The 27,181-nt window shown below is 39.5% G+C and overlaps 1 protein-coding gene across 2 annotated transcripts in view; it reads right to left on the bottom strand.

Moving 5' to 3' along the window:
- Positions 1 to 25,934, bottom strand: part of LOC116324451 (cadherin-18) — a 93,343-nt gene extending 67,409 nt beyond the window's left edge. For both annotated transcript variants that reach the window (XM_031745045.2, XM_039617011.1), the window contains exons 1-2: positions 25,702 to 25,934; positions 4,600 to 5,135 (exon numbers count right to left, since the gene is read on the bottom strand). In XM_031745045.2, coding sequence (XP_031600905.1) covers positions 4,600 to 4,830 — 231 coding nt within the window. In that variant the 5' untranslated portion in view covers positions 4,831 to 5,135; positions 25,702 to 25,934. The remainder of the gene's footprint in view (positions 1 to 4,599; positions 5,136 to 25,701) is intronic.
- Positions 25,935 to 27,181: the final 1,247 nt, after the last annotated feature.

Genomic DNA, 27,181 nt, shown 5'->3' on the forward strand with positions numbered 1-27,181 from the left:
TCCATGACTAATGAGGAAAAAAAAGGATCATTATCAATGGAGCTTAGATGCCTATATTCACCATGGCAACTTGTAAATAAACAGCAACGCCTTAATTTTTAATCCAGTTGAGTGAGGAATATGAATCCGTGTCGGTGTGGATGATGATGTCCTTTTACTCAGTGCCATGCAGTCATCATTTATCAACTTTACATTTATTAGAATTAATAAATGTAGCTGGAATCCCACTTAATTTTTAGAATGTAATCTGACAGGGACAAAGTACAGACAGAAAATGTAAAATACAGACAATAAAAATATGGATTAAGCAGTTTACTTATAGATCTGTGACATTTAGACCCAGTAAGACACATTTAGTTGATTTCCTGGAGATGTGGAGGTTCAAACTTCAGACATCATGCATTTAAAAATGTTGCCCAGCATCTTACTGTATTTCATTGTGCCAGCATATTTTTAAGATGAAATATTAAGTCTGCATTGAATCCAGTTTTAGAATCATGACTCATGTTCACATCATCTCCAAGATCCAAACTGTGAGTGTTGCTGATCACAATCCTTCATCAGTGGTTTTTATTAAAAAAAAAAAAAAAAGATTCCTACAATAGGAAACAGTAAATGTTTCAGTGTAGAGGAACTGATGTTAGGCCAGCTGCTGATTCTAAGTGGACTTGAGGTGTGAATGTGAGCGTGAACGGTTGTCTCTGTGTGTTAGCCCTGTGACAGATTGGAGACCTGTCCAGGGTGCACCCTGCCTCTTGCCCTGTGACCGCTGGCATAGGCTGTCACATTGCAACCCTTAACTGTATAGGCAGAGGGAAAACAAATGGACGGATGGAAATAACAAGCTAATGTCTAACCTGAGCGTAAACTGATGGAAATGAATGCGCTCTGAGGAATGATGGAATGCCTCCAAATGTCAATCATTAAGCTCAGGTGCATCAGGAGGGGAGGAGCCAAGTTGTTTGTTTTTCTTTTGAAGAAAGCCTGCCAGCGAGCAGGTTAGGTTGACATGGTCTGTTGCCTCATTAAGGGAATCAAAGTTTAAGTCTCTTTTTAAAGGAAAACTCAGAGTTTCCCTCATCTCAGGGTTAATACACTCTTCACTAAACCTGCTTTCTGGAACGCGGCCCAGAAAGCTTCAGATAAGTTTCTACTTGATTTGTAAATAAATCAAGTAGAACTATAAATATGATGTTGCTGTTCTAAATCATTCACTGTGCAGCTCCTAAAAATCTATTTGATGTGCATATGAATGGAAAATATTTCAGTTTTGAATTAACAGGCACATCAAAGACGTAGGTATTTCAACTTTTAACATGTCATTAATACCTCTGCTAGTTTGGTATCACAGATCAGGCTGAAAGCAAACCCAGCTGACATTTATACCTACATCAACTCAAGGTGGCCAGTCGATCCGTGCATGTTTTATCAACATCTGAACAGCAATTTTAGTGCAATCAATACTGAATAAGTGCATCTTATTGCTCTTGCATGCATACAAAAAGACACACATCTTCGCCCTTGCGGATGACTGTGTCCTTAAATATTTCTCAGTGGTTGCTGAATATTTTTCTGCCCTTTTTAGAAAGTTTCCAACAGCGCAGCTTAATGGTGAGATGCTGGCTGTGAAATTTCTCTTGTTACTTCATGTAACGCTTCAATGGTTTAATGCTGAAAACATCTGAACGGTCTTGTGAAGAATGATGATGAAAAGAAATGTTATGTAAAAACTTTACTTCGCTCTTTTTCTTCTTCTTCGCACTGTTGCGCTATTACTATACATACAACAAGACAGTTGCCTGATTCTGTCAAAGCACAATCCATTTTTAGAAGCATGAATAAAACATTTAGCCATCTTAGAGGTTGCCACTTTGCTCTGCAAATGAACACAGGATAAGACAACTGGTGCTCCCTCTAGTTTGGGCTGCAGCACCCACTCTGTCAAATATCGCATTATTTAAGGTATACTTTAGCAGCAGGCGCGTACCCAGTGAAACTCATTTTACTTTTTTTTTTTTTTTTCCCCCTGACTAGGGGATCTGGTTCCAACAGCTTCCACTACGTTACAGCAGTCAGTGAAGCTTCACTCATATACTGTATTCAGGGTTTGGGGATTTCCATCATCTTCAAAAAATTACCGTCCAATCTGTACCTGTCTTACTACTTCAAAGCAGCCTGCTGAGCTGACTGACATGGAGACATTCACACCTCCCATTGGGAGAATGGGTTGTCTCCTGTCTACTCTCTGGACAAGCCCTGTCCCCTGCCAAGCATTTGCGTCTCACTCATGCATGAAGCTGTCATTTTCCAAATGCATCAACCCCCCCAGAAAGGTGTCACTGGGGATTATAGGATACCTCGGGGGATTAAAATGTTCTTGACAGACTGGCCGTTTCACTTATTCCCAGACGTCTCTCTATGCTGTCGTATGTGAAAGTATTGATAAAAAGTTCAGCTAAGATTTCTGACTGTCAAAGGCCAAATCTTACAATGCGATAGACATGTAGTTTTGACTGTGTGGATGTCCTAGCACACAGCGGCGTTTCCCTTTTTTTTGGGACCATGCAATGACTTGCAGTGACAATTTTTAAATGATCATGGAACATCTGTTTCAAACTTTACATTTTTAGATGAGTGTTGGCAATTCCCTGCAGTGGAGCTGCTCATTTCCTGCTTGCTAATGTCCAGAGTTTTTAATCAAGCAAAGGGGGAAAAAGGAAGGGGGGGGGGAATTGCCAAGTGCATTAATCCTCCTCCTCCTCCTCCTCCTCCTCCTCCTCCTCCTCCTCCTCCTCCTCCTCCTCCTCCTCCTCCTCCTCCTCCTCCTCCTCCTCCTCCTCCTCCTCCTCCTCCTCCTCCTCCTCCTCCTCCAGTCTTCGTCTAATTAAGGGTCATTCTGTCTCCTGGCCACATTAGGACACTGCACACTTGTCTCAACCCACATAATTAAATGTTTTTTGTGCTTACCATCTGGAGACCTCATCTCTTTAAACATGCATGTCAAATTGACTCCTTAATAATGTTTATGTTTCTTCTCAGTGCTTTATTATCATCCAGGATTAGCTGTTTGTGTTTACTTTGCTTTCATCAGCATCACCCTCCACACACACACGAACACGCACACAAACACAGAGTGCACACACAGAACAACAGTACCCTTAAGGTAGCAGCAGATCTAGCACAGAGCAGTCAGCAAACTTAACAATCGTGAACTTCAAAGCAGCGGACAAATTTAATATAAAAGTAACCATGTTTATGCAGTAAGTGCATCAACAAACCGGTGCCCCAGATATGGTGCAGCTATTGTTTATTACTGCTTCTACTAAGGATGCGATGCCTCATCGATGATACAGATTTTATATATATATATATATATATATATATATATATATATATATATATATATATATATATATATATATATATATATATATATATATATATATATATATATATATATATATATATATATATATATATATATTTTTTTTTGGTTTTCTGGGAGTGGCAATGGGATTTTACAATATATTAGGAAAAAGAAAACTTTTCAACAAAGATCCCAGATTGGCTCAATAAGCAGACATTTAAGGTTGAAAGAGATATTTGCTGATGCTTTTTTTTCCCCGTCTCACCCTTTGTCCAAGCATGTCATCCCTCTTTCCTTTCTTTCTCCCTTCAAATAGTACCATTGTTGAAATACAGACATATGTGGAGTCAGAGAAGCGTTCTGCCTTTCTCATTCCCTTTTTCTCAGAGCGCAGTTGAGGATTAGTCTGTGCCTGAGTGCCTAGAATAATGATCACTGCAGCGGAGAAACACATTTTCACATTTCAGGAGATAAGGGCAGGCAATCTGCAAGCAGAGGACTTAACCAGCTCCCTGTGGCTTATTGTGGAGCTGACAGAAAAGTCACAACCAAACGTCAACAACTAGGCTGCATCATACCTTGCACAACCAGGAAGAACACCCACTACTACGTTTTCCACTGTGAGGGATATCAGTCACTCTGACACTCCGGTGGCATTCATAACATTTCCAACAATGTGGCACCCCAGCTTACTGTGCCAGTGTCCAATTTCTTACTGAAGTGGTTAATTTCCCACCATCTGATCAAATCTGGGTTTATTTCCCACAGAGAAACCAAATCTAATATTTCAGTTCAAAGATGGCTTGATGTAGAGGGCTACTCTCACTTTCAGCCTTAATCCACTCTTGCACATAGCTGGCTTCCCAGAGTGGTAGGCATGCTGAGAGGCACTCATTAACTCCAGAGAAGAACACATTTTTGGACATTATCATGAGAGAATTGGTTGGACATCATAATGTCAGAACTACACACCTTTACAAATGAGACCTGAATATTTCACATCAGAAGACAAGGCGTTTGGGTGGGGGGGAGGCATGTATAATGCCGACACAGCAATAAAACAGCTTGCTCCTTTTGTAAACTGTTATAAAATAATAAAGAAAACGGGGGAGGGGGGGAGAAAAATGTCAAGTAAGCATTTAAAAGCAAGTTCCCTGAGATAAAAACAGTTTTTGTTTTTTTTCCTTTTCTTTTTTTCCTCCATGTTTCAGTCAATTTAATAAAAATCCTACCTTTCCCACATACTGTGCATCTGGTCCCATGTGTTCTTCTAAAACAAAGAATTGGTTCCAGATCCATCCACGCTTAGGCCTGTGGTGCACCTCCGTCTCCCCGTTAGCCAGTTTGGTCTGGTTCTTGGAGGGCACTTTGGTAGGAACGTGATGGCTCGCCCCAGAGCACCTCTGGATGAAACAGAGGCAGACCAGAAAGGGACAGAGACAAGAGGTGGTAGATATCCTCATGGTGGCGTGTGCTTTTGTAAAGTTATCCCCGCGTTTCGAGGTGGCAAGGTCCTCCCACCGCCGCCGCTGTAGCCGCCACCTACAGCCACCGCTGCAGACCTGTGCAGTAGTCCCAGCAAAAGAGGAATCTAAATCCAAACTATAGATGGGATGGTCCGGGAGGATCCTCTAAGGTTCATGACCCAAAGCGATATACATTTACATTATGGAATTTCCCCGACTAAGAAAGGCTGTACACATGGACGTGAACTTCTGGGTAGTTCTATGAAGAGCAGAGGTTAATCCCGGAAGCCATTCTGGATTTCCTGGGAGAGAGAGGAGAGGGAAGAGAAACACAGAGTTGGAGATTAATTTGATGGATATTAGAAGCTAAATGTTCACTAATTCCCTCCAATTAAATTGCGGCTCGTAAATCCTTACAGATGAGGATGCCTACTTCAAACTGGCTGACTGTGATAAACAAAAAAAAGCAACAAGAAATCCTGCTTCAGTATTGCAGCCAATTTTGCCATTATGCAGATAACAAAACAACTTCTAACTTGTTGAGTAACAGTGCTGTTAAAAAGGTTGTCTGCGCCTATGAGGTCAGAGCGCTTGGTGACTGATCCTGCCCTGTAAGGTCGGATTCATGGATCGCAACAGTGTGACCCAAACGAGGACTTAAAAAAAAATAAAATAAAATAAAGCTAACAGGAGGTTTTAATGTGGATGTTTTAAATACAGCTAAGGCGTACTGTGAGGCTGAAGACTGTGCGGCATGCACAGTGAATAATAAATGTGGCAGGAAGAGACACATTTATAATGAAAAGGACAGACATCAAGCCACTCAGACGTAAGGCAGAGGTGATTTTCAGATGGCAGTGGAATGGAAAAAGGGAGAAGGAATGTTTTTCCTAAATCAAAATTATATACAGTATCGAAGATGGAATTAAAGCAGTAAAAAATAACTGCAAGCACTGCTGGATTTCTCTTAGTGTGCATTCAAGTGAAGCACAGTCAGTCCCTGAATTCCCTTTAAAAATGTGCATTACAGGCGCACCTGCAACTCAGCGGCCTTTAAGGAGGAGGTATGAGTGAGTAAACTGGCTGATTTTTGGGGTGTATTTTAAAGCTAGATGTGCTATTTAACTGCTGCTGAAGCATGACATCAGTATTCACTGCTCATTTTCTTTTTTTTGATGAGGAAATGTTTCTATGTGACCTTGCTATTCTGAAATGCCCTTCAGTTTGGTGCCACAACTAAAGAAAAAATGTCCGACTTCAGTGTCTGATATGTGCAAAGCTAAAAGTACTTAGCTGGAGAGCTGTCCAGTGTTACCAACTTAAATGAACCCAAATGTTGAATTTACCTTAGACCAAAACAAAACAGCCATTACACCTGGACTCTTGACACTAAAGTTTGGTTTAACAAAGGCATTTGCACCATTTTTGTAAATCACGTTTAGAGTATACAGTTAATGTACCGTGTCAAACATTTGAATTTCCCCTTCACAGTAAAGCAAAAATAGGGTTAGCAGACTCTAAGTTTTGTTTTGGCTAATCACTCATACTAGGCATGTGACAGGATACATGTCTGCTCCATACGTACAGAAAGCATCTGTAATGCATGTTGACTGCATCCAGACATAGAATTGGAACACATTGACTGACATTTCAATTCCATTTTTCAATTCAACTTTATAAAGTGCCAAATCACAACAAATCACCTCAAGGCACTTTGTATGTATTATTTTAGGATCTACCTTACAATATAGAGAAAAACCCAACAATCATATGGCCCCATATGAGCAAGCACTTTGGCGACAGTGGGAGGGAAAAACTCGCTTTTAACAGGAATAAACTTCCGGCAGAACCAGACTCAAGGAGGGGCGGGACCATCTGCGATGATCGGTTGAGGTGAGAGAAGGAAGACAGGATAAAAGACATGCTGTGGAATGTTTCTGAATGGATTTCAGAAGTCGACAAAAACACGAGAATTAAAAGGAGATGTTTAAAAAAAAAAAAAAAAAAAAAAAAAATGCTTATGACAAAAACCCATGTTTGAAGCGAGTAATAATGTCAAATATTATACTGAACTATTTATAATGCATGGGTAGAGGTTTTTAATTAAAAAAGTCAATGTCTTTTGCTTTTAAATTAAAACCTAAGTTCTCCATTCGAACATGAAATAATAAATGAAGTGTGAATAAACATAAATACGGTACAAGAATACAAAATGTAAAAAAGTAAATAAATAAATACAAGGAGGAAAAACGGGTTTGTACTTTGTTTCCCTTCTCTCCCCCCCCTACATAATAAAATGTTCCACAGTCTTGAATACTAACTTACAGCAGCGAGTTGGTCTAGCATTAAAGTGTTACAGCAGAATAGCAGCTTCACAGGGATTATCAACAGAACAAATACTTGCATTTGATATATAACAGGATATAGGAGCTGACAGACTTCAAAGTGTGCTTCTATCTCTTACAATGCATGTGTCAACATTAGAGAGAAATGCTGAAACGGGATATTAATGCAACTTACCACTGTCACATACTTTTAAGGATAATCACTGAATTATTTTTTTATAAATATATATATTTTTTTTTTTTCTCCATGTGGATTAAGATGTGCTCAGAACTCCTTGGCTAATCCCCATGTATTAAATATCTTTACACACAAATTATTGAGCTAAACTATAGTTGTTGGTCATGTTCACTAAGTGCAGTGGTTGTAATGTGAAATACTGAATGCCGGCTCGTGCAGTCAAAGGAAAGGAAAAGTGGTGTGGTACAAAGTCTTGGATTAAAGCTGAGCTGGATAAATACTGAACCACACACTAAACGTGTAATCTTGGAAATGATTTTCATCTCTATAGGTAGCTACGCCCAAATCCTGCTTCCCCTGCTCTGCACCTATATCTGAGAAAATTACACCAAGCCCTGTAGAAAAAGGTAAAGCAATATCATAAACTGTTTTAGAGATTTTAGGGTTTGCTTCTTGGATCGCAATAATTTTTCTGACTCAATAATACAATTCGGTGACAGTGTAAAACATTTTCCTACATGGGAAAGCACTGGTGAACCGTTTGAGGTACCTGAGCAAGTCAGACTCGGTGTCAGAATATCTTTTCCAGTGGTTTCACTTTCGCCTCCTGGGGCTCTCTTCAATCAGCCTCCTAATTGTCTGATTATCGTGCTGATTCTAAGCAAAATACATTTCAGGGAGCCATGAAATCAACAGCATCTGGCTCCATCAATGGAAATAATTTCCCCCCCTGTATGATGATTATATTGTTTTGAGCAGCCTTCAGCCCACGGCATGTTTATATATGTGCAGCGTTTAACAGGATGGGTTATGCAGCAGAGGCAACCGCAAAGATTTTGGCAGAGTGTTTGCTAGACTGTCTACATTTATAAGCGCATCAGTTGTATTTCAATATGATTTTGTCAATGCAGTACTTTTCATTATATTATTCCAGTTAAGTTCATGCACAAAGTATGCCAAACCAAATGTTTCTATAATAGTTTTAAAGGATTAAGATTGTTAATATTTTTCTATCACCAAATATTTAATAACAACAAATCCAATGTGGGTTAACTGTCCTACTACTGTACAATAGTTGGGTCAAATCCATTAAAACCAAAGGCCCATATGAGCAAGGCACATTTATTTAAATACAACAATACAAACAAAATAAATTGATATTACAGAAAGATGTATTACATTACAAATATCTGTATCTGCAAACAAAAGCATATTGGCATAAAAGCTCCTTCTACAAATATTTCTGATTTTTCCAAGTGCAACCTCACGGGCTGAAAAATGAAGCCAATCCCAAAGTGCCAGAAACGATATCTCCAGAGGCCACTTAAGGCTGGCTCCAAAAGGGAGTCAATCCCCTACACTACCATATTAAAATCCTGAACTAGGCAACATTGAAAAGAATATTGAGAACCCTTTGCAAAAAAAACAACAACAATGTTTTGGATGTGTATACATTATAGGTCCATATGTGTATACAGCGTATATACACAAAACAATAACAATATGTACAATATTCATATGAATGCACAATGTTATTTTAAGGAATGCATATGTGTTTATGGGAGTCCACAAGCCAACTTTATTTATGTGTGTTGCTATCAGAGTCCAGAGTTTAGCAGGCTAGTGGCTGTGTGGAAGAAGCTGTTATTCAGCCTCCTGATTTGGGAATGGAACCTCCTGTACCTCCTTCCAGAGGGAAACGGAGTGAATTGTTTGTGGTTTGGAAAGAAGTCATGTATGATGTCGTGAGCCTTCTTCAGACTGCTCTTTCAGAATCCCAGGTTTTGTTTTGTTTTTTTGTTTTTTATTATACATACAGGCATGAATATCAGCTATGGGCATTTGGTTAAATATCCCTTAGCAGATTGTACCTCTTCTTGGCCAAATTGGTAGGGTTATTTTAAATTGGTCTCCTGGCAAGGGGCATACTCATGAGCAAAGGCCATTCAAGAAGCTTAATATTAGCCTGATTTATTCCTTCCAAAACCAATGGTGATGTGTGTTTTGGTATCGCTGTCCTGTTGTTCAATTGTGGGTGAAGTCAAGGTGGCTGATCGTTCTTCCCAATCCCCAGTGGTACTTCAACCTTTACATACTTTTTCTTCGACTTTTGGTCTCTCTAAACTTCAAACAACTTGAAAAAATATATCTCTGTCTCCTCTTTTATTCATGGGAACCTGAAAACTCAATCATAGTGACTCGACTGGTCCTGTAAACAACTTAAATTTAATAAGACCTCGGCAGAGCCAATAGTTTTTGCACGTAATCACACCCACTGATGACACTGCGGGAGATGAAACACTTTAAAACGCAGAAAGATAAAACAAAATGACGGACCAATATGGTGGAAGAGATATTGGTAAAAGCAGAAGAGATGCACCTCAATTCAGTATGGCAGAGATGGAGAACAGGCGTCTGTCGCCTGCTGCTAATAGCTAATGTTTTGGCCTCCTGCTGAGAGCTCACCCACTGCATTCGATTTCACAGCATCAGCTTTCTGTCTATGTCAAACACCAGACAGCAGAACACAGGGGCGGGTCAAAACACATATCAGTGAACTACTGTTCTATCCTCAGAACAAAAAGGGCCAGCTAGAGAGCGACGGCCACAGCAAAAGAGACTCTTGACTTGTCACCTCACAGAGGAGAGAAATACAAACATTTTCCACCAGTTTATGGGGCCTGTTTGTTGCCTGTAGTCTCAGGCAATGTTACACTGAGCTGAAGAAAGTAAACAAGAGGGCTGAAGTGAGTACAGGGAAACAAGCAACAAAGAAAAATTAGTGACACAGCAATATGTGATTATGTGAAATCAGACTGAAACACTGCTGTGAAATGTTCCTGAGGCCTGAACATAATTTTATGTTTCTGGTGTTTCTGTTGATTCAGAAGGGGCTCTCAATAAACTTGTTTTAATGGATGCTTAAAAGAAGCCAATTTAATGGCATATTTTTCACTAATAGGTCCAATGCGTGATTTAGTCTCCCTTTTTAAAAAAGGAACATTTTCTGAAAAGAGGGGAAAGACAACAATTTAGTTGCCAAGTGTCACAATAGACAAATCTATGTTGTCTGGCTGCTTCTATCTTCTAGTGGTTTATTATTCTAATTATGATGTTCTAGGTAGTCTTTCAAAATCCCCCGCTACCGTTTTGTACTTCTGTAAGGTCAATAAGGAGCCGTCCCTAATCCTTTTGGTCATATGCGCTAATCTTGCTGCTCTGTTGTCTTCATCACTTCTGTTCTCCCATGCTGTCAACACCACTCTCTTTTCCAATAATCTATCTGCCCCTGTGCTTCACTTTACCTTTTGACCATCTATTGCACATCCTTCCTCCTGCCCATCTCCACCTTATCCATAAAGACCTTGGGGGTGTAAAACCACTATTTCTTACCTTCATCTGAGATTCTCTCTTCTGTGATGTTGCTTCTCAGCTGAGTTTAACTGCCTAAAGGGCTTTTTGGTTATTTGGCAAGCAAATTTCAGCAATAAGTGCTGCTGATCTGTCCTCATTAAATTGTACTGATTTGCAGCATTGGCAAATCCTTTGTTGTTCTGGTCAAACCTTTGTCTTTAACTACTTTGCTTTGTCAGACTCCTTGTCCTGTTACCTAATCTAAAAATACTTTCTCACTTGATTTTCCTAAAACAATCCTAGTTAAAACACAGATGTAAACTGAACATATCATAAGAGAAATTAAAACCACATCTGAGGCAAGTGTTGGATTTGGAGAGATCAGTGGCGTACGGTGACTTTTACAGAAAGCCAAGCAGAGACAATTTATGGATCATTTTTTCTTCACAAAGGTTTTTAACTATTCTTTGCTCAGTTCTCTAACTGAGGACTAACAGTAAGACGCCCAGCTGTTTGGAATTTGTCTAATGATTCACTGTTAACACAATTTATCTATTTACTATAATACAGAATTTAAAAGTTACTTTTATGAGAACTGTAAAATCACGTTTGATTGATCTGTACCAGTTCTAAAAATAACCACTGTTTAGCTAGAGTCTGTTGGGTCATTCGACCCTGCTCATTGTTGATGAAAGAAAGGAGATTAGTCTGATCAGCTTCACAAGCAGGGCAATCCTCTGAATTCCTGGCATCTCTCTACAGCCTATTTGTCTCCAATTTCATGGAACCTCCAGGGTTTGCCACACATTCAGAGGTTTACCCAAGCGGTAATATTTCCACAGTGAAATCTTATTAGAGTATGCAGGAAATCATGTCTGAATGGACTGCTTTAGTGGTTAGTTTATTGACCCAAATGCCTGATCTTACAACTCTGGCATAAGCTTTCTAAAATGCAATCTGGCTTTAGTTGGTGCTGATTTCCCCCCAAAAAACTTCCAGTCTTGACGCATTAGAGGTCCACACAGCTTTAAGAAAATGACTCTTACAGATGAAAGCTACCGAACAATAATACAGTTTTTCTGTTACAGCATGTGGTGCTCAGGTGTTGGTCTTGCTCAAGAGAATATTGCGAGTTAAGCCAGAAATATGTCCTGCAGTTCATAGACAGGCAACCCACATCGCAAATCACACACTTGCCTCTAACATCCCAAAATTCCAAGACCCCTAAGGACAAAACACCAACATTAACACTACATTGGAAAGGCTCTAACATCCTACTGCTCTACACTGCTGCATTTAATAGAACTTCCCAAACTTTGTCCATTAGTGTGTGTGTGTGTGTGTGTGTGTGTGTGTGTGTGTGTGTGTGTGTGTGTGTGTGTGTGTACTTTTATTTTACTGTTTTCTTCTCCAAGTTACTATGAGCACATATTCCAGTACCTGCAAGAATCAACTTTGATCACATTGCATACCCCAAGGATGGTCGGCAGAAAACAGCCCCAAGATCATATATTAATCATGAGTAAGTTCTATAGATAACATTTCCCTCAACTCGTCTTGTCAAACCAAGATCTAAAGAACTGAGAATCAGCTCGCTCTTTCTTCTTGCCTAAAATGATGAGGGCAGAGTAATTTAACTTTCAGACAGTATGACTGACTAACATTTTAAATGAAGGTGTATTTTGTGGGATAAAAAAACGGAGAGAATACTGGGCTGTCAAAAACACTTGTGCTGCAGAGAATGAGGGAAGTAGAAGCCTTCAATCGACAGAGTGCAGGAGACTCCAAACTTCAGAGTACCTACAACTAGGCGTGAGAAGCTTGAAAAGGTGGCATATTGTAAACACTCCTGCATATATTCTTTCTCTCTCTCATGCACATGGCAAATGCAGAAGCACAAGAGACAAATGCTCCAGCCTTGCATTTCAATCTTCTTCCAACACTTGTGGGTAATTAAAAGCAATAAGCAGCAGGTTTTTAAACACAGATTAGGCCTGAAGGTAATTAGGCCCATTGCAGTAATGACTCCCACTGAGTCATGTAGGGAGGATGGTGTGTCAGTCACCCCCTCCCACCATTTCTCCCAAAGTCAACAGCAACTTGTCCTTCTAGTAAACAGCCCTCCAAACACCATCTGTCCTAACCCTTAGCTTTGATTACCTCAGACCTAAAATGCACCATTTCTCACTTGGCTTGGCAAAGCAAAGATTGGCAAAATGAGAGCGAGAATTAGATTAGCCTTTGTTGTCTCCCTTAACAGAAGTTTGTGGTAACGGGAGTTTGATTGTACATATGTGCAGCTATGCTCACTGTGTTCACTCGAGTGCCAAAGACAAAGTGTCCCAACAAGATCGGTAAACACTGAAACATGCGTACAACGATGTGTTACAAAGATATTCCACCAATGCTCTGCATTAGGGCTGGGCGATATGGCCTAAAATCCATATTGAGGTCTAATTTTGAAGCATGTGCGGTAACAATATATATCGCAATATATTCTTTTCTTCTGTATGTCAAAATGACTGAACAGTATAGCATCCCATTTTAAGAACATTTATTGTGCAAAACTTTTCTTGTTTTCAATGTAACACAAATAAAAATGAAGATAAATGCGCAAAAATGTTTGAGTAAAAAAAATACAAGTAAAATATCGCTAAAACACAAACTTCTAAATTGTTTAAAGTGCAAAATGTGCCTTTGGAAAATGCTGGTCTGCTGGTTTGTAGGGCTAACTTTTTTCTTTCCACTTGACTGACTGGGCGTTTGTGAAAGGCACAGTTTTTGGCTTTCGTCATATTCCAAAACGTGCTTCATTTTCAGGTGATAAAACAAATTACTTGTACTCCTTCTCTTCGCTATTACTGTCGACCGGCATAATTTGCAGATGATATTTTTCTGCTCAACTTCCGACTGCCTAAACCCAAACCAGGTCCATATGACCGACGTTTATGAGCATCTCCTCCTCCCCACCAGCTTGCAGCCGCTGCGATGGTTTTGACCACAACAGGCGCAGCTTGATGACATCATTGACATGCGCCATCGCGGTAGAGCGGTATAGTCAAAATCTCTACCATTGGTTTACGGTAGAAACTATATGAATTTGGCCGTTTATACCACCCATCCCTACTCTGTGCAATATGCTGATGCAAACTCAAATGAGTAAAGTGCAAGCAGCAATTTTAGGGATGAAAAATTAAGCCAATGCCAAGTACCACAAACTAATCAAATTATTTTAAGGCAAAGTTGCCAATAAATTGAGTGACATGGTTTCACCAAGTTGTAATAAAATGTAACTTTAAAACCATGTACTTGACACTGTAGAAGTCAGTTTTTGGGTTTGTCAAACTTAATCTCACTCTTGAAAATTAGCATTGCATTCAATACCATATAGCGCTGACCATCTTAAAAAGTTATTATGGTACGTCTAGTATTAGATAGACTATGTAAAGCACCAGTTTTAGTTGTCATTCAATACTGCAGAGATGCCCCACATTACATTACACGTTTCTCTCAATATGATCCATAGCACACACACAAAACGTGTAGTTCTTCAAAGCCTCTAATGGTTTCATCTCCCCATGTTGACAAGTTAAACAACCTTAATTATATCTGTGAAGCAGGACTCCTTCCACAGACTTTTTTTCCCTTCTTGGTGTCAAATTAGAAAACATGCCTGCACTCGTCAGCCACACTATATGTTGTTTGGCTGCTTAATGAGAGCTGGGCGGAAGATGGAAAATGTCCCATCTGTTGTGTGTTTAATGGTTGGATTTCTTGAGCTCTCATCATACAGGAGGATTGCCAGGATGGAGTAGACAGCACCCATCTGCTGGCCACTGCAGGGAAAAAACACAGTTTTTCAGCTCGCATCATCATCATGTCTCTTCACTTTGAGTGCAGCAAAATACTCCAGCAGAGGTCCATCAAAATTATGCACACAGACTACTGCACACCGCCAAATGCCTAAATGTAGGAGCTTATTATTTATCTTTTTGGTTTTCTTTTTTTTTTTTTTTAGGTAATCAAGGAAAAACATAAAATGAGCCAGTTGAACAAGCACGCATCATTTTGTCGCTATTTAATTACTTTCTATGAAATGATCAGTTCATTGTTACTATGCTTTTTTTTTTTTTTTTTTTTTTTTTTTTTTTTCATTTCTATAAGAGAGTGTAAAGCTGCACTGAAAAACGCTCCAAAAAGTCACCTGCAGTGTGGTTTTTGTTTGTTTTTTTCTTTACTTTTGGTAGCGGTAGAGATTAGGGGAAGAAAACTATATATTACCACTTGATTATATACTAATTTACAACAGTATCAATACCAGCAGTAGTGTTGTACTTCACACAACACCACTGCAGACAGGCTCACAGCCTCCCTCACTAGCAGCTGAAGTAGTTGACATTCACGGCACTGAGTAACACTTTAAGAGGAATTTTCAGAGGCCAGTAAAGCTCAAATCTCACCAACGTTGAGGTTTAAAACATGTAAAACTGTAAAGTATCATGTATGTGAACCTGGCCGGCGCACTTGTTTCTTTTAAACATTAATATTCATTACAACGTGTTTATTGGCAATTGTCTGAAAGCCATATTCTGCTAACTTATCATTAAGGTAGTGACAAGCAGTTATGGATAATTAAAATATGACTGTAATATTGGAGCTGGGCACCAAACAACATCATTCTAGCCCATCTGTAACGTTAAGATACAGTTCTAATTTAAAGCATAGCACAATTATTAATGTCTTAAGAAGTGTTATGTTTTTCTTAAAATCCAAGGTTGATGCTGAGAAAAAGTCTACCGGTAACTACACAGAAAGAGTGGCAGCCTACTTTACCACCTCTCTTTGATCAGCAACAAAAATATGGCCTCAAACAACCTAAACACACTGTCTTCTTTGTGTTTTTCTTTTGTTTCTTTGCACTGCTTACAGGAAACTGATCATATATACCTTACAGTTACATTACCTTTTCGGCTGTTTTTGTTAGATAACTACATCGGACAACTTAAATTTAGTGTTGTCTTTCATTGTGTTGTAGTAATTTTCTATTTAAAAAAATAATGCCATTGTATCAAAAATGGTATTGAGTATTTTCCTGGGTATCTACTATTGTGACAGGCCTACACATTATTAGTTTTCAGTGGTAATTCAGCACTATAAGCCTGAAAAAGGGGGCTGAGAAGAAGTTTAAATCTACACTGTTTTCATCCATATTTCCTTGATAGCAATGTCAACTAAATAAAGATGAAATGAATTCACCACAGGTTTGAGATGGAAATAATAAATGTTATAAATCCTATAATGAACCTTCAAAATGATGAATTTATTTTTTATCAAAACAAACAAACAAAAAAGGCATTAATGATCACATTTAATAGCTAGGAGCTGGTTCAAGAAATATTGGCCATACTGCATTAATAAATGACTAATTGCTCAGAGAATTTGTTGAATAATTTTCCACCAATTGGCTGATCATTGAACTGACTACTCATTGTAGCACTACTTGAATGAACACCATGCTTTTGGGGATTTAAGTCAAACAGAACAAGAGAAAAAGGCACAAGGTGGATTCAGACTGGAAACACATTCATATCACCTACAGCACTTGGTTCTCTTCATGTCTGAGGAGTCTAAATTCAGGCTGAAGCTACTGGAGTTTGGCAGGCTTCACTGTTTCACACACGCTAAAACACAGAGAGCAGGTGGGTTTTACAACAAGGAGGGTGTCTGTGCTCTCATCCACAAAGTAGGGCTGAGGCTATTCACATTAGCATTTCATACACAGATAAGCTTGCTTTCTTGCTGCCAGGTAGATTCCCTCATGAGAGGATGAAGTGCGAGAGATTTGGGGGTTTCGCCGATGCTTGCCGCACTGCTTTTCAAGTGCCCACAGAGACTAGCAGGGAGGGTGTTAGGAGCATCAACAGACAAATATGCCACCTCATCATCCAAATAAAGAATAAGCTGGTGATGCAGACGGCAGAGGCAGTGAGAGGAGAGAATAGTCATAGAAACGCAGAAGGAGGTGTATGTACAGTGGACTGTGGGCAGAGGGGGGCAGTAAAGGTTTCATTTTTTTATTTATTTTTTTTTTTTGATATGTACATAACTTTCAGGACTGTCAAAAACTAAAATAACTGTAATATCATTAACATAATCTAGCCCTGTTTATTATGAATTTGAGAATCTGATTCACTCACAATTTATGTTCTCTGAATCACCACTGGGGTTTCCTAGATTTCGATTCATTCAGTTTTCTGTTTATCGTTCCTCCAACAATTCCTTTTTCAGTAATTAGAGCGAGACCTGACACGTGGTACGTTTTGTTTCACCACCCTGGCTTAATGCAGGTTTCCATGTCTTGATGCAATCTACCTTCCTTTTTGCTGAGTTTTATACATTTCTGACTCTAGTCTTTAGTTCCTTGGTGTGATAGTTAGCTCTGTTGCCTCATAGCAAAAAAGATCCTGGGTTCAAATATACCCACTGGGACCGTTTTATGTTGAGTTTGCATGTGCCTGTGCTGGTTCTCTATGCAACTCTAAAGTGGCTGTAGGTTTGATTGTAATCTTTAATAGTCTGGCAACCTGTCCAGGGGGCACCCCACCTTTTTCCCTATGACAGCTGGGATACTCTCTAGCTCTGAATTGCATGGAATGAGTGGAAGAAAATGGATGGATATATAGAGTTCAGTATTTTCTGTGCTAGGAGATTTGAGTAGTACAAGATTATCACTGCTACAATCAACTTTACCCAGGCCCTGTGTTGATGTCTTCAGATCTTATTGTGTACTCAAAAATATTGCAAATTAAATTTCTCGTGATTTATAATCCAGTCAACAAATCTGAAAGTGTCTAATGTTGCCTCATGCTCCAAAAGCAAATGTCAGTTTCTGACAAACAATTTCATTTTCCAGATTCTGGATTTAGTTTTTAATGCATTCTTGCAAAAGAATATCAAATTGGCCTTTTTGGTTTGCTCTTTATAGAGGAATTGGTGGCACTTGGTGCAATGCCACAAATAAAATGCAATGCAAAAAACAAACAAACATCAACTGGATGTCAAGGTTGTCGAGCTTAAAATTTGTTCTTGGCATGTTTGACTTACTCACGCACATTCAATTAATTTCAATGCATGGAGAGACACTTTGTTGCCAAACTGTCAAACCATGTGCCAGTTTACAAGCTCACACGTACAGTCTTTGTGCTGCGGTAGCAGGCAGATGTTACAAAATGGATGGTTCAATCATGAGTCTGAAAACTACAGGCCGATTACACGCCACGCAACTTGGCTCGAGAACTAACAGTAATGGCAGTGAGTCAGTACAGTCAGTGTTGTGACAGGATGAATTATATTTTTGTTATTTCAGAAATATTAAGTATGAATACTTAGGTATAAATACAATTTAGAGTCTAAAATTTAAACTGGGACAAGGAAAAGAGCAAGCATGGCACCATTCTTGTTATGTGGGTACAGTAATGTTAAACTCCTCTAAAAGGTGATATTGGAGTAGAATTGAAGTTTCAATAGCTTGTTAGACTGTTTTCTAACTTTAACAATTACCAGGAGTAACTCAAGGGGTGTTAAAATTCCATGTGTTGTCTAACTCTAGTGGACAGCCTCCCATGCTTCTCTTGTCTTCCTCAGGCCTGTGAATCAGTATGGATACCCTATCCATCTCCCATCTTGCCCTCTCACTCTCATAAAGCATTGACATGGCCCAATTAACATCTCTTTCGCATGCCAGAAATGCACGTGAAGGGTGAACAGGTCTGACAGACTCAGAGCACACTAATGTTTTATCAGCACCACACACCAGGGTTTCTCCGCTCTATGACACAGACAACTTACTGACTTGACTCTGTCAGCTCGCTACATGACTTCTGAATTAGTCTGCATTCCACCCATCAAGCCATCCCTCCATTTTTTGCCTCTTATTGAAGTCTAGGTCTTGGGGGCGCAGTCAGAGCAGACCCACTGAGACCTCAGTCTCCCCTGCCATCTCCTCTAGCTCTTCCTTAGAGACACCAAAGGGTCCCCAAGCCAGTTAAGACATACAACCTCTTTTTTTCTGTTTCTTGGGTCTGATCTGAGGTCTCATGCCAGCTGGGCATCCCAAACACACCTCACCTGGAAGGGTATGCTTCTGAATCATCTCAAGTAAGTGTTTTTTTTTTTTTGTTTGTTTGTTTTTTTTGGTGATGAAGAACATTAGCTATACTTTGGGCCCCTCTATAATGATTCAGCTCCTCTTCCTTGATTATAGGACGAGTCCATACAGCCTTCAAAAACATATCATAGGTATAAGGAGCACACCACTTCAAGGACTTCAAATGTAAACTTGACATATTTTAAACTTTTTGTACCAACTCATTTAATTTTATTACCTAAAACTAAAAAAAAAAAGGATTTTTCTTCCTCAGTGAGAGTAAAACTGATGTGACACAACAGCTAAACATTGGCAAATGCCATCTTATTTGATGAAAGGCTGAAGGCAGTCAACATAGTACTACTAATAATAACACTCATCTTTACACAACATATTGATGCATTTCTAATTTTATGGTTGTAAATGAAACAACAAGGTTAGAACTATGATTAAGGTCAAGGTTGGGGTTTTATACATTGTGTAAAAAATACACAAAAAGAACAAAAGTGCATACTGGTAATACAAAAACATTGATTTTATGATATCAGTCTGTCAACAGGGGCTGATATCTATAATCTTTTTGTTTTGGTCACTCACAGCTCATGGTGATGGGGTCATGGGTAGAAATGTAGATAAATCATCAGCTTTGCCTTTTGGCACCGTTCTCCTTTCAACAGAACAAAAGTACATTATCTACATTACTACAAACTGCACAGATCCATCTGTCAATCTCACAGCCTACTCTTCCCCTGTAAGGTATTTACCCTGAGTTGTTACTTCCACCTGAGTTTGTGGATGCAATGCCCCTCAAGTTTGGATGTATAGTATGATAAACATTTTACCAACCAATTCTTATGAGGTTTCCACAAACAGCAGATGGATAAACTGAAGGGCCAGATGCATCTCTCAGGTCTCATTTCAGGTCTTTGCTGGATTTCTTTTTCCCCTGTTTCTTAAGGAGATGACTTTCAAATTCTGTTCACCTGTCCTCCATTTGTCCACTCCTCGAATCTTTTAAGGACAGACTATGACACACACCATGTTGAGAGATGCTAAATTTTCAACTAATGGTGCTTTAGGGATTCCGCTTGTTGGTGCAGAAATACCATTTTATTCCTGTGAAACTGTTATCTTTGTTACTAGCAACCTGTCACAAAACCATATAATTTGGCATTTTTGGCAGACTCAATGAACAAAAATGGAAACAAAGTTCCTAAAGTTGCAACTTAAAATGGGTTCTTTGCTAAACCGTCTGCTATGTGTAGACACAACACTGGTTTATTTCTTGAGCCAGAAGCCTTGTTTGTGCTTGAATGAGTCATAAGCCAATGTTAAGTGGCTCAACAAACTAAGAAATCTTTAGAAGACCTTCAGAAAGCTTGAAGATCTAATGCGGAAGACAACTTTAAAAAGTGCCAGAAAGTCTGAGTGCCTTGCAGAAAAATATGAAGAAATGTGGATTGGCTCTAGACTTTTACACAGTACTGTAGATGGATTGTATTCCTTAAAGTCCTATTAACGCTAAAAAACGCAATGTTTTCAGATGTCTCTGGTTAAAGAAACACATTCTTTTTATTAACAGGAGGTTTAATCCCATATTGAAAATAATGAAATGAATAAATGTGCATAAATAGTGTTGAACTGTTGTTGAGCATAATGCTAAATATCAGCCACGTTACTCTAGATTTACATTCTGACTTTCTAGAGTTCTTACTAGAAATTTTGTACTTGGGACTAAATATAATAAATGATGTAACCAGGTGAATATGGTGAGTGTGACCAAAATGGCATACCCACCACCACATATCCACAACACACTCAAGCAAAGAAGAAAATAAAATACTGTGAGGCAGCCTTCAGGATCCCAGTCACAAATGCACAGTGATTACATAATGGCAGTTCATCCTTAAGAGCTATGTAATAAAAAGAAAAAAAAAAAGGAAAGTCTCTGAACAAACCCTAACAAATGTGAAATGGAAATCCAACCCCTCTAATAGTACATTAAGTATTCATGCAGCACATTGGCAATCAAATGGCTCTGTTTTCATGGCTGGCAAAGTCATTCGTCCAATAAAACACTGGACAAATATTCAGACAAAATGCTCTCATATGCTTTGCTTTTTTCTCTCTTTTACAGGACACCTAAATTTTCATTCATTTATATTTCACATCATACATTGTTGTCTTCATTTAAATAAAGCATTGTGCAAAAACTGATTTTTAGATGCATTGTTTTTATGTAATTCTCCTTAATGGCACTATACTCATTCTGACAGAACACAAAGCCTGTCTCCTGTACAAGAGACCAGTGTTTCAACTAAATCCTTAAAAGGCATTTTTCAGTGCTTAGAGAGCTGTTAGCTGGGGCTTTTGTCTGCTGAAAGTTAACAGGAGCCCCGTCTTCTCCCTGTCTCCAGCATCTGCTAAGATTGGACGAGTCATTTTAAGGATCCTAAAGTTTTTAAAAATTTCACAATAAAAGCCAAAAGAATTCATCCAAAATCGTTCGACGAAAAACTCTGGTTATGGATTCATTCTTTAGCCAAATAGGAACAGGTTTATCATTCACTTTGTGTTACTGAGAAACCACAAAGCAATGGCCTACAGGCTTGCCAATGATCACACTTCCATTTATAGTGGTGAGTGCTCTATAAGGAAATGCTTTACTGCTCTTTCATCACTGACAGTGAGAGTAGGAGATGAATCATTCTAATGTTGCTCTCCCCCATACAGAAGACACCCATAGTGCAATAATGTCAGCGTGATGCAGACTGCTCGGAGTTCCACCGTAAGCAGTGAAACCCTATATCAAAATATAGGAAATGCTAGATGCCAACTGACCTGAAATGGTGAGTTAAAAGTAGAAGAAATGATTCAGGCTCTTACTGGTGGGTATTAATGAGCCAGCTTTGTGGTATTTGTTTTGCTGAATCACTGATTTTTCTTTGCCTTTCTTCTAAGAAAAAGAAGACAAAGGTTCCTCCAGGATTATTTGATCTGAGCCACTGCCACGTATCAGTTGATCAGGTCTTGGAAAAGTCCTTGTATTGGCCCACACTGCTTAACTAACTGTCCATAATTGCAACTTCAATAGCCTGAACAGGAGAGCACAGAAACTTTAGTTAATCAGGATCGGTGCTTACTATCATCCATTGTGAGATAGTTATAAGATAGTCATTAGCATTCCTTAACAGGCACCTTTTGCTAAACTGGTTAACAAATGTACAGTAGGCACCTACCTTAGGACAATGGATTATATACCAAAATATCAGGAATATATGATATCAGTGAATCCAACAAACTTCACTCCATTTAAATGATTTTCTACAAATCTTAAAACTGTTTTACTGAAAAAGCAGCAATGAAACCAGAATGGGTTACAATTCAGCTTGAAAGATGTCTGTATTTTTTTTTTTCTTTTACTTTGCTCTGTACCTCATTTGCAACAATTATTTTCAATTATATCCTGGTAAAGGTGTCCCCTGGATTCTTAGTTCCTTAACTTTTATTAAGTGTTGCTTTTTCTCCCTCCATCAGCTGTTCAAATTAGCTATTTCTTTCTTTCTTTCCTTCTTTTTTTTTTTTTTTTTTTTTTTTTTACTTATTTCAAATTAATGACTGCTGCCCCTGCCGGGAATTTAAAATACAGTGTTTAGTGCATGATTAACTCTCAATTTGAGAACTCATTTTTGCGTGTATGAATACATTCCCATCAAGGTGTCATGTCGCAGAAGTTTAACAACAAAATCCCATACATCATTTAACACTGCAAGCCACACAATACAGTCACACTGCTGCATTACAAGCAGGGGATTATTTCACCATCCTGGATTTAGAAGAAGATTGCAATGCTGACAAGACTCATCAACACTTGCTTTTCCGAAGCTATTATTCTTCCTTGAATTATGTTCTTATGTTTTATGTGCTATTGAGCACACATAGGGCGAGTATGACCACCTTTGCTCTCTGGGAAGAGATTGTTTGGAGGCATGATTCATCTTTTAAATGACCTTTTTGAATGTGCTGTTGAAGCAATAACAATCCACTGTTCTTATTCCTGTCTAGTCTCCTAGAGATATGACAGAACCTTGGTGTTCAGTTAGACAAACTTATCAAAGAAACGAACAAAACATGGCCTTTCAGAGTTCTTTGGCACAGTTGTCTGTGGGTAGCAGGGGGTAGCTAAATGTAGTTTTCCTATAATTTGAATGCCTGTTCTGAAATTGCACCTAGTTTGACAAACTGTTATTTTGTAGAGTTGTAACTTGCTGCCATGCTGAGTGTTTAAGATGCCTGCTCTGCTACAAACACACTTTAATGATTGACTGATAATTGCACAATTTTTCACACTTCAGCTGACACTTGACTTTATGGTAATGTTTGCATAACTCGCATCAAACAAGGATTTCAGTGATTAACATGTTCACTTTGAATATCACGCTGTGTACAATGCATATGGTTCATAGTGTGATAAATGCATCAAGGCCAAACACTTACAGCTGATTTTAAATGCAGCTTGCATCAAATCAAATTTGACTGAATGGTGCAATTAGTTCTGGACACTTTGGAGAAAAACAAATCTTCCATATCAACCAAGAGTGTCTAATGAAGTCAAGTCAGGCTACTTTAGTACATCTGCATTTCACCTTGGATTATTACCAGGCAGGTAATGATCTCTAATGTGCCACTCCATCTTATTGGATAGATGCATCCTACATGATCATCTGGTCTGTTAAATGCTGGAATTACACGATTTGCTCATATGTGTGTGCGTGTTTTTAGAAAATGAATTTAGCCCCAATCATTCACTCATTATTTCAAAGAAGTTCATTATAATTTGTAAAACTACCCGGGCCATGTTACCAGGTTAAAAAAAAAATATATAGGTGTGTGCAGGTTCATGTCAACATTGTAGATTTAACACATCTTACTCAGATGAACATGAAACTGAGGCTGATCACCTAAAATTGCGAAGTCAGTCTATCTGCTCCTGTTTAGCTCTTATTTTTTTATGTATTTTATTTTTGCTAGTGCAGCTGGTGGGTTATGTTTTGCATATGTTGCCATGCTATTCTAGACTCTTCCACTTGCCAGATTAAATTGGGCAGATGACCAGTACATTTCAGATTCAAGCACCAACTCTTAAGGCCTCTTTAGAACCCAGTCAGCTGCCTCAGTTTTGCTTCAACAGCATGCATAGAAATGATGATAAAGTTAACACTTGCTGTGTTATGTTCCTGCTATCGTTTTAACTGGACTTTGAAGGCTGTGATAATTAATTCAAAGCTTAGGTCAGTAATCGTGCGGTGCTCCTGTAACATCTGACAAATATTCAAAAATAGGTGATAATGGCTTATCCAGGCAAACACAGAAAGATAGGACTGACAATTTGTAGCACGGTTCTGCAGAGGGCCTTTCCTTCATGAAATGAATGCAAGTATGTGATGCCTTTTACATACAGAAGGCACTGTTGTCACCAAACTACTGGTCTTCAGTCTGGCTCTGAAACTAATCAATGATGTTTGATTGATTAATTATTGGAGCCACCTATAATGCAGACGTACGAAGTAAATGTTGGTAAAAGCTTTCCAAATGTGGGCCTTTAGTGATTTTTGCACCATGGAATACTCTTATGGGAATTTTAAGTCATCTTTCACATCCTATCAACTAAACCCTTGGCCAAGTATCTGGCAAATGTTTGACAAATTAACTGATACTAAAATACTGATTTGTTTTTCCCCTAATTATATCTAAATTGACAATTGGAATAGTATCCACTGTGAGCATTCCCAAGGCCCCAAATAAATAAAAGGAACATTCGTACACAGAACCTTTTTCATTAGAAACAGGATTTGCATTTTTGTCTACATTAATGTCAGAACTCCAACAGTAGCAACCATCTGGTTGCTAATAAAGCCATTCAGTATTCAGCTATGAAGCAAATATCATCCTTTTCCCAGACACTGCAGCCCAAAACATGCCACTGAATTGCATGACACTTGCCATCTTTTTTCTCAAACATTTGCAAACACATCAAAGAGGTGAGGCTCCCTGAAAGATGCAGCGCAAGACTGGCAGCTATACAATCCACCCTGTGCTTACCAGGAGCCAATCAACGCAACATTAACAGGGACAGCTAAACAACTGACACTTGCCTTACGCATTTTTACACACACATACACACACGCACACAAACACGACTGTCAAAGCATCTCCCAGAATTCAGATAACTGAGGCATTCACTCTAAATGCGCCTTTATTTCTGTCTCCCTACAGAGAGACGGGGTCTGGTGCGGAGAGAGAAAGCTCTACTTAGAGAAGCTGCAGTCAATGAGTGGACTCTTGTTTCCTGCAGTGCGCGTAAAATTCAGTCTGGCTACACTGGTGCGGCACACACATCAGAGGTATCGGATAGCCTCCAACTCCCACTCTGTTAGAGCAGCTTGTCCATCATTCATAACTCCACCGAGCCAATGTGTGAAACAACACCCCGGGAGAAAAGACCGAAACGCCTCAGAGCCAAATACACTTCTGATAACCCCCCAAAAATGACGTGTGCGCACTCTTTTACTTTTTCCCCCACCTTCTTATGTCCGTTTCTTTCCGCCTAGTGCTCAATTTCACGCGGGGTAAAAATGCAAACGCGCGCACAGTCAAACTCGGCTTAGAAGCGCGTACTCACACGCGCAAGACCCCCAGGCAATTTATTTACCAGGTCTATGAAGCACAGCAGCGTATACGCGGAGGCACAAGCACGCCACCGAGAGTTAAACGCACACATACAAATGGCAACTTAAAATAGGTTAGACAGCGAAAAAAGCCAGACAAACTTATTTATCTCTTACCTGTCCACGCGCACCCCCCTGAACCCACATGACAGCTGATTAAGGGCGAAAAGAATGCTCGCGTTTGAGTTTTTTCCCCATCCTCTGCTTTTCTGCGTCTCTTTCAATTCCCTTCCTCTACCACTGTCATCCTCTCCAGGGCAAAGCTTCACAGCGCGGCTTGCAGAGAGCCGACACTCTCCCTTCCTTCCCGTGTGCGTGTGCGCGTATGTGCGAGCGACCGGACGAGAGCCGAGTCGGTGAGTGTGTGCGCATCTCTCCGCCAATGAATCCTCCAATCGTGCCCGGTTACTGCGGCGGCTCAAGTCGAGGAAGGCGCGGGATTGGTCGGTTTTCAGATCAATCCACGGCTCTGAAACTCGCCTCGCAGTGCCCCCCTCCGCTCCCCCACCTCTCTCCATTATCTCCCTCTCTTCCTCTTCTCCTGTCTTTCTCTGTTAACACGTGATTATGTAAGATAGTGATCAGGAAGCGATACGTTATCCCATTCTCATTTTCTTACACACACACACACACACACACACACACACACACACACACACACACACACACACACACACACACACACACACACACACACACACAGAGCACCAGACACAGCCTACCTTCCTAGAGCGTCCCAGCAGAATACAGAACACAACGAACACTACTTCATGGGAAGAGAAGGGGTGTACTTTGAAACTGGAAAAAATGGCAAATTGAAAGTTTAAAGGCTTTAAAAAGTTACTGAGGGTGTTTTACCGTTTTCTAAATATCATTATTATTATGTTCATGTGCAAATCATCTAAAAAAGTTACTTCCATCGAACATTTCATTAATTACACCTTGCTACCACTGGATTGGACCCCCCTTTTGCCTTCAGAAGTGCCTTAATTATTTGTGGCATATATTCAGCAAGGTGCTGGAAACACTTGTTACAGATTTTGGCCCATACTGACATGATAGCATCACAATATCTCTCACAGCATTGCAACACCACCACCAGCAGTAGCTTGAATCATTGATACAAGGCAGGATGGAGCCATACTTTCATGTTGTTTACACCGAATTCTGACTGTAGCATTCGAATGTTACAGCAGAAATTGAGACTTATCAGACATGATGGTGTTTTACCAGTTTTCTATCTTCCAGTCTTGATGAGCCTGGGTGAATTGTGCAGTTTTCTCCTCTTAGCTCACCGGAGTAGCACTCAGTGTGGTCTTCTGCTGTCGTAGCCCATCTGTTTCAAGTTGAATATGTTATGCTGAAGAGCATCTCTGAATGCACAAGCTGGTTGGATAAAGCACTTATTTGAGCTACTGTTACCTTCCTGTTAGCTCAAAACAGTCTGTGTCTTTCTCCTCAGACCTCTGGTATCAGCAAGACATTTTCTCCTAGAGGACTGCCACTCAGTGGATACTTTCTCTTTTTTGGACCATTGTCTGGAAACCCTAGAGATGGCTGTGTGGGAAAAACCCAGTAGACCTGCAGATTCTAAAAT

The sequence above is a fragment of the Oreochromis aureus genome, linkage group 9, assembly GCF_013358895.1.
Source record: "Oreochromis aureus strain Israel breed Guangdong linkage group 9, ZZ_aureus, whole genome shotgun sequence".
In the NCBI taxonomy this organism is placed as follows: Eukaryota; Metazoa; Chordata; class Actinopteri; order Cichliformes; family Cichlidae; genus Oreochromis; species Oreochromis aureus.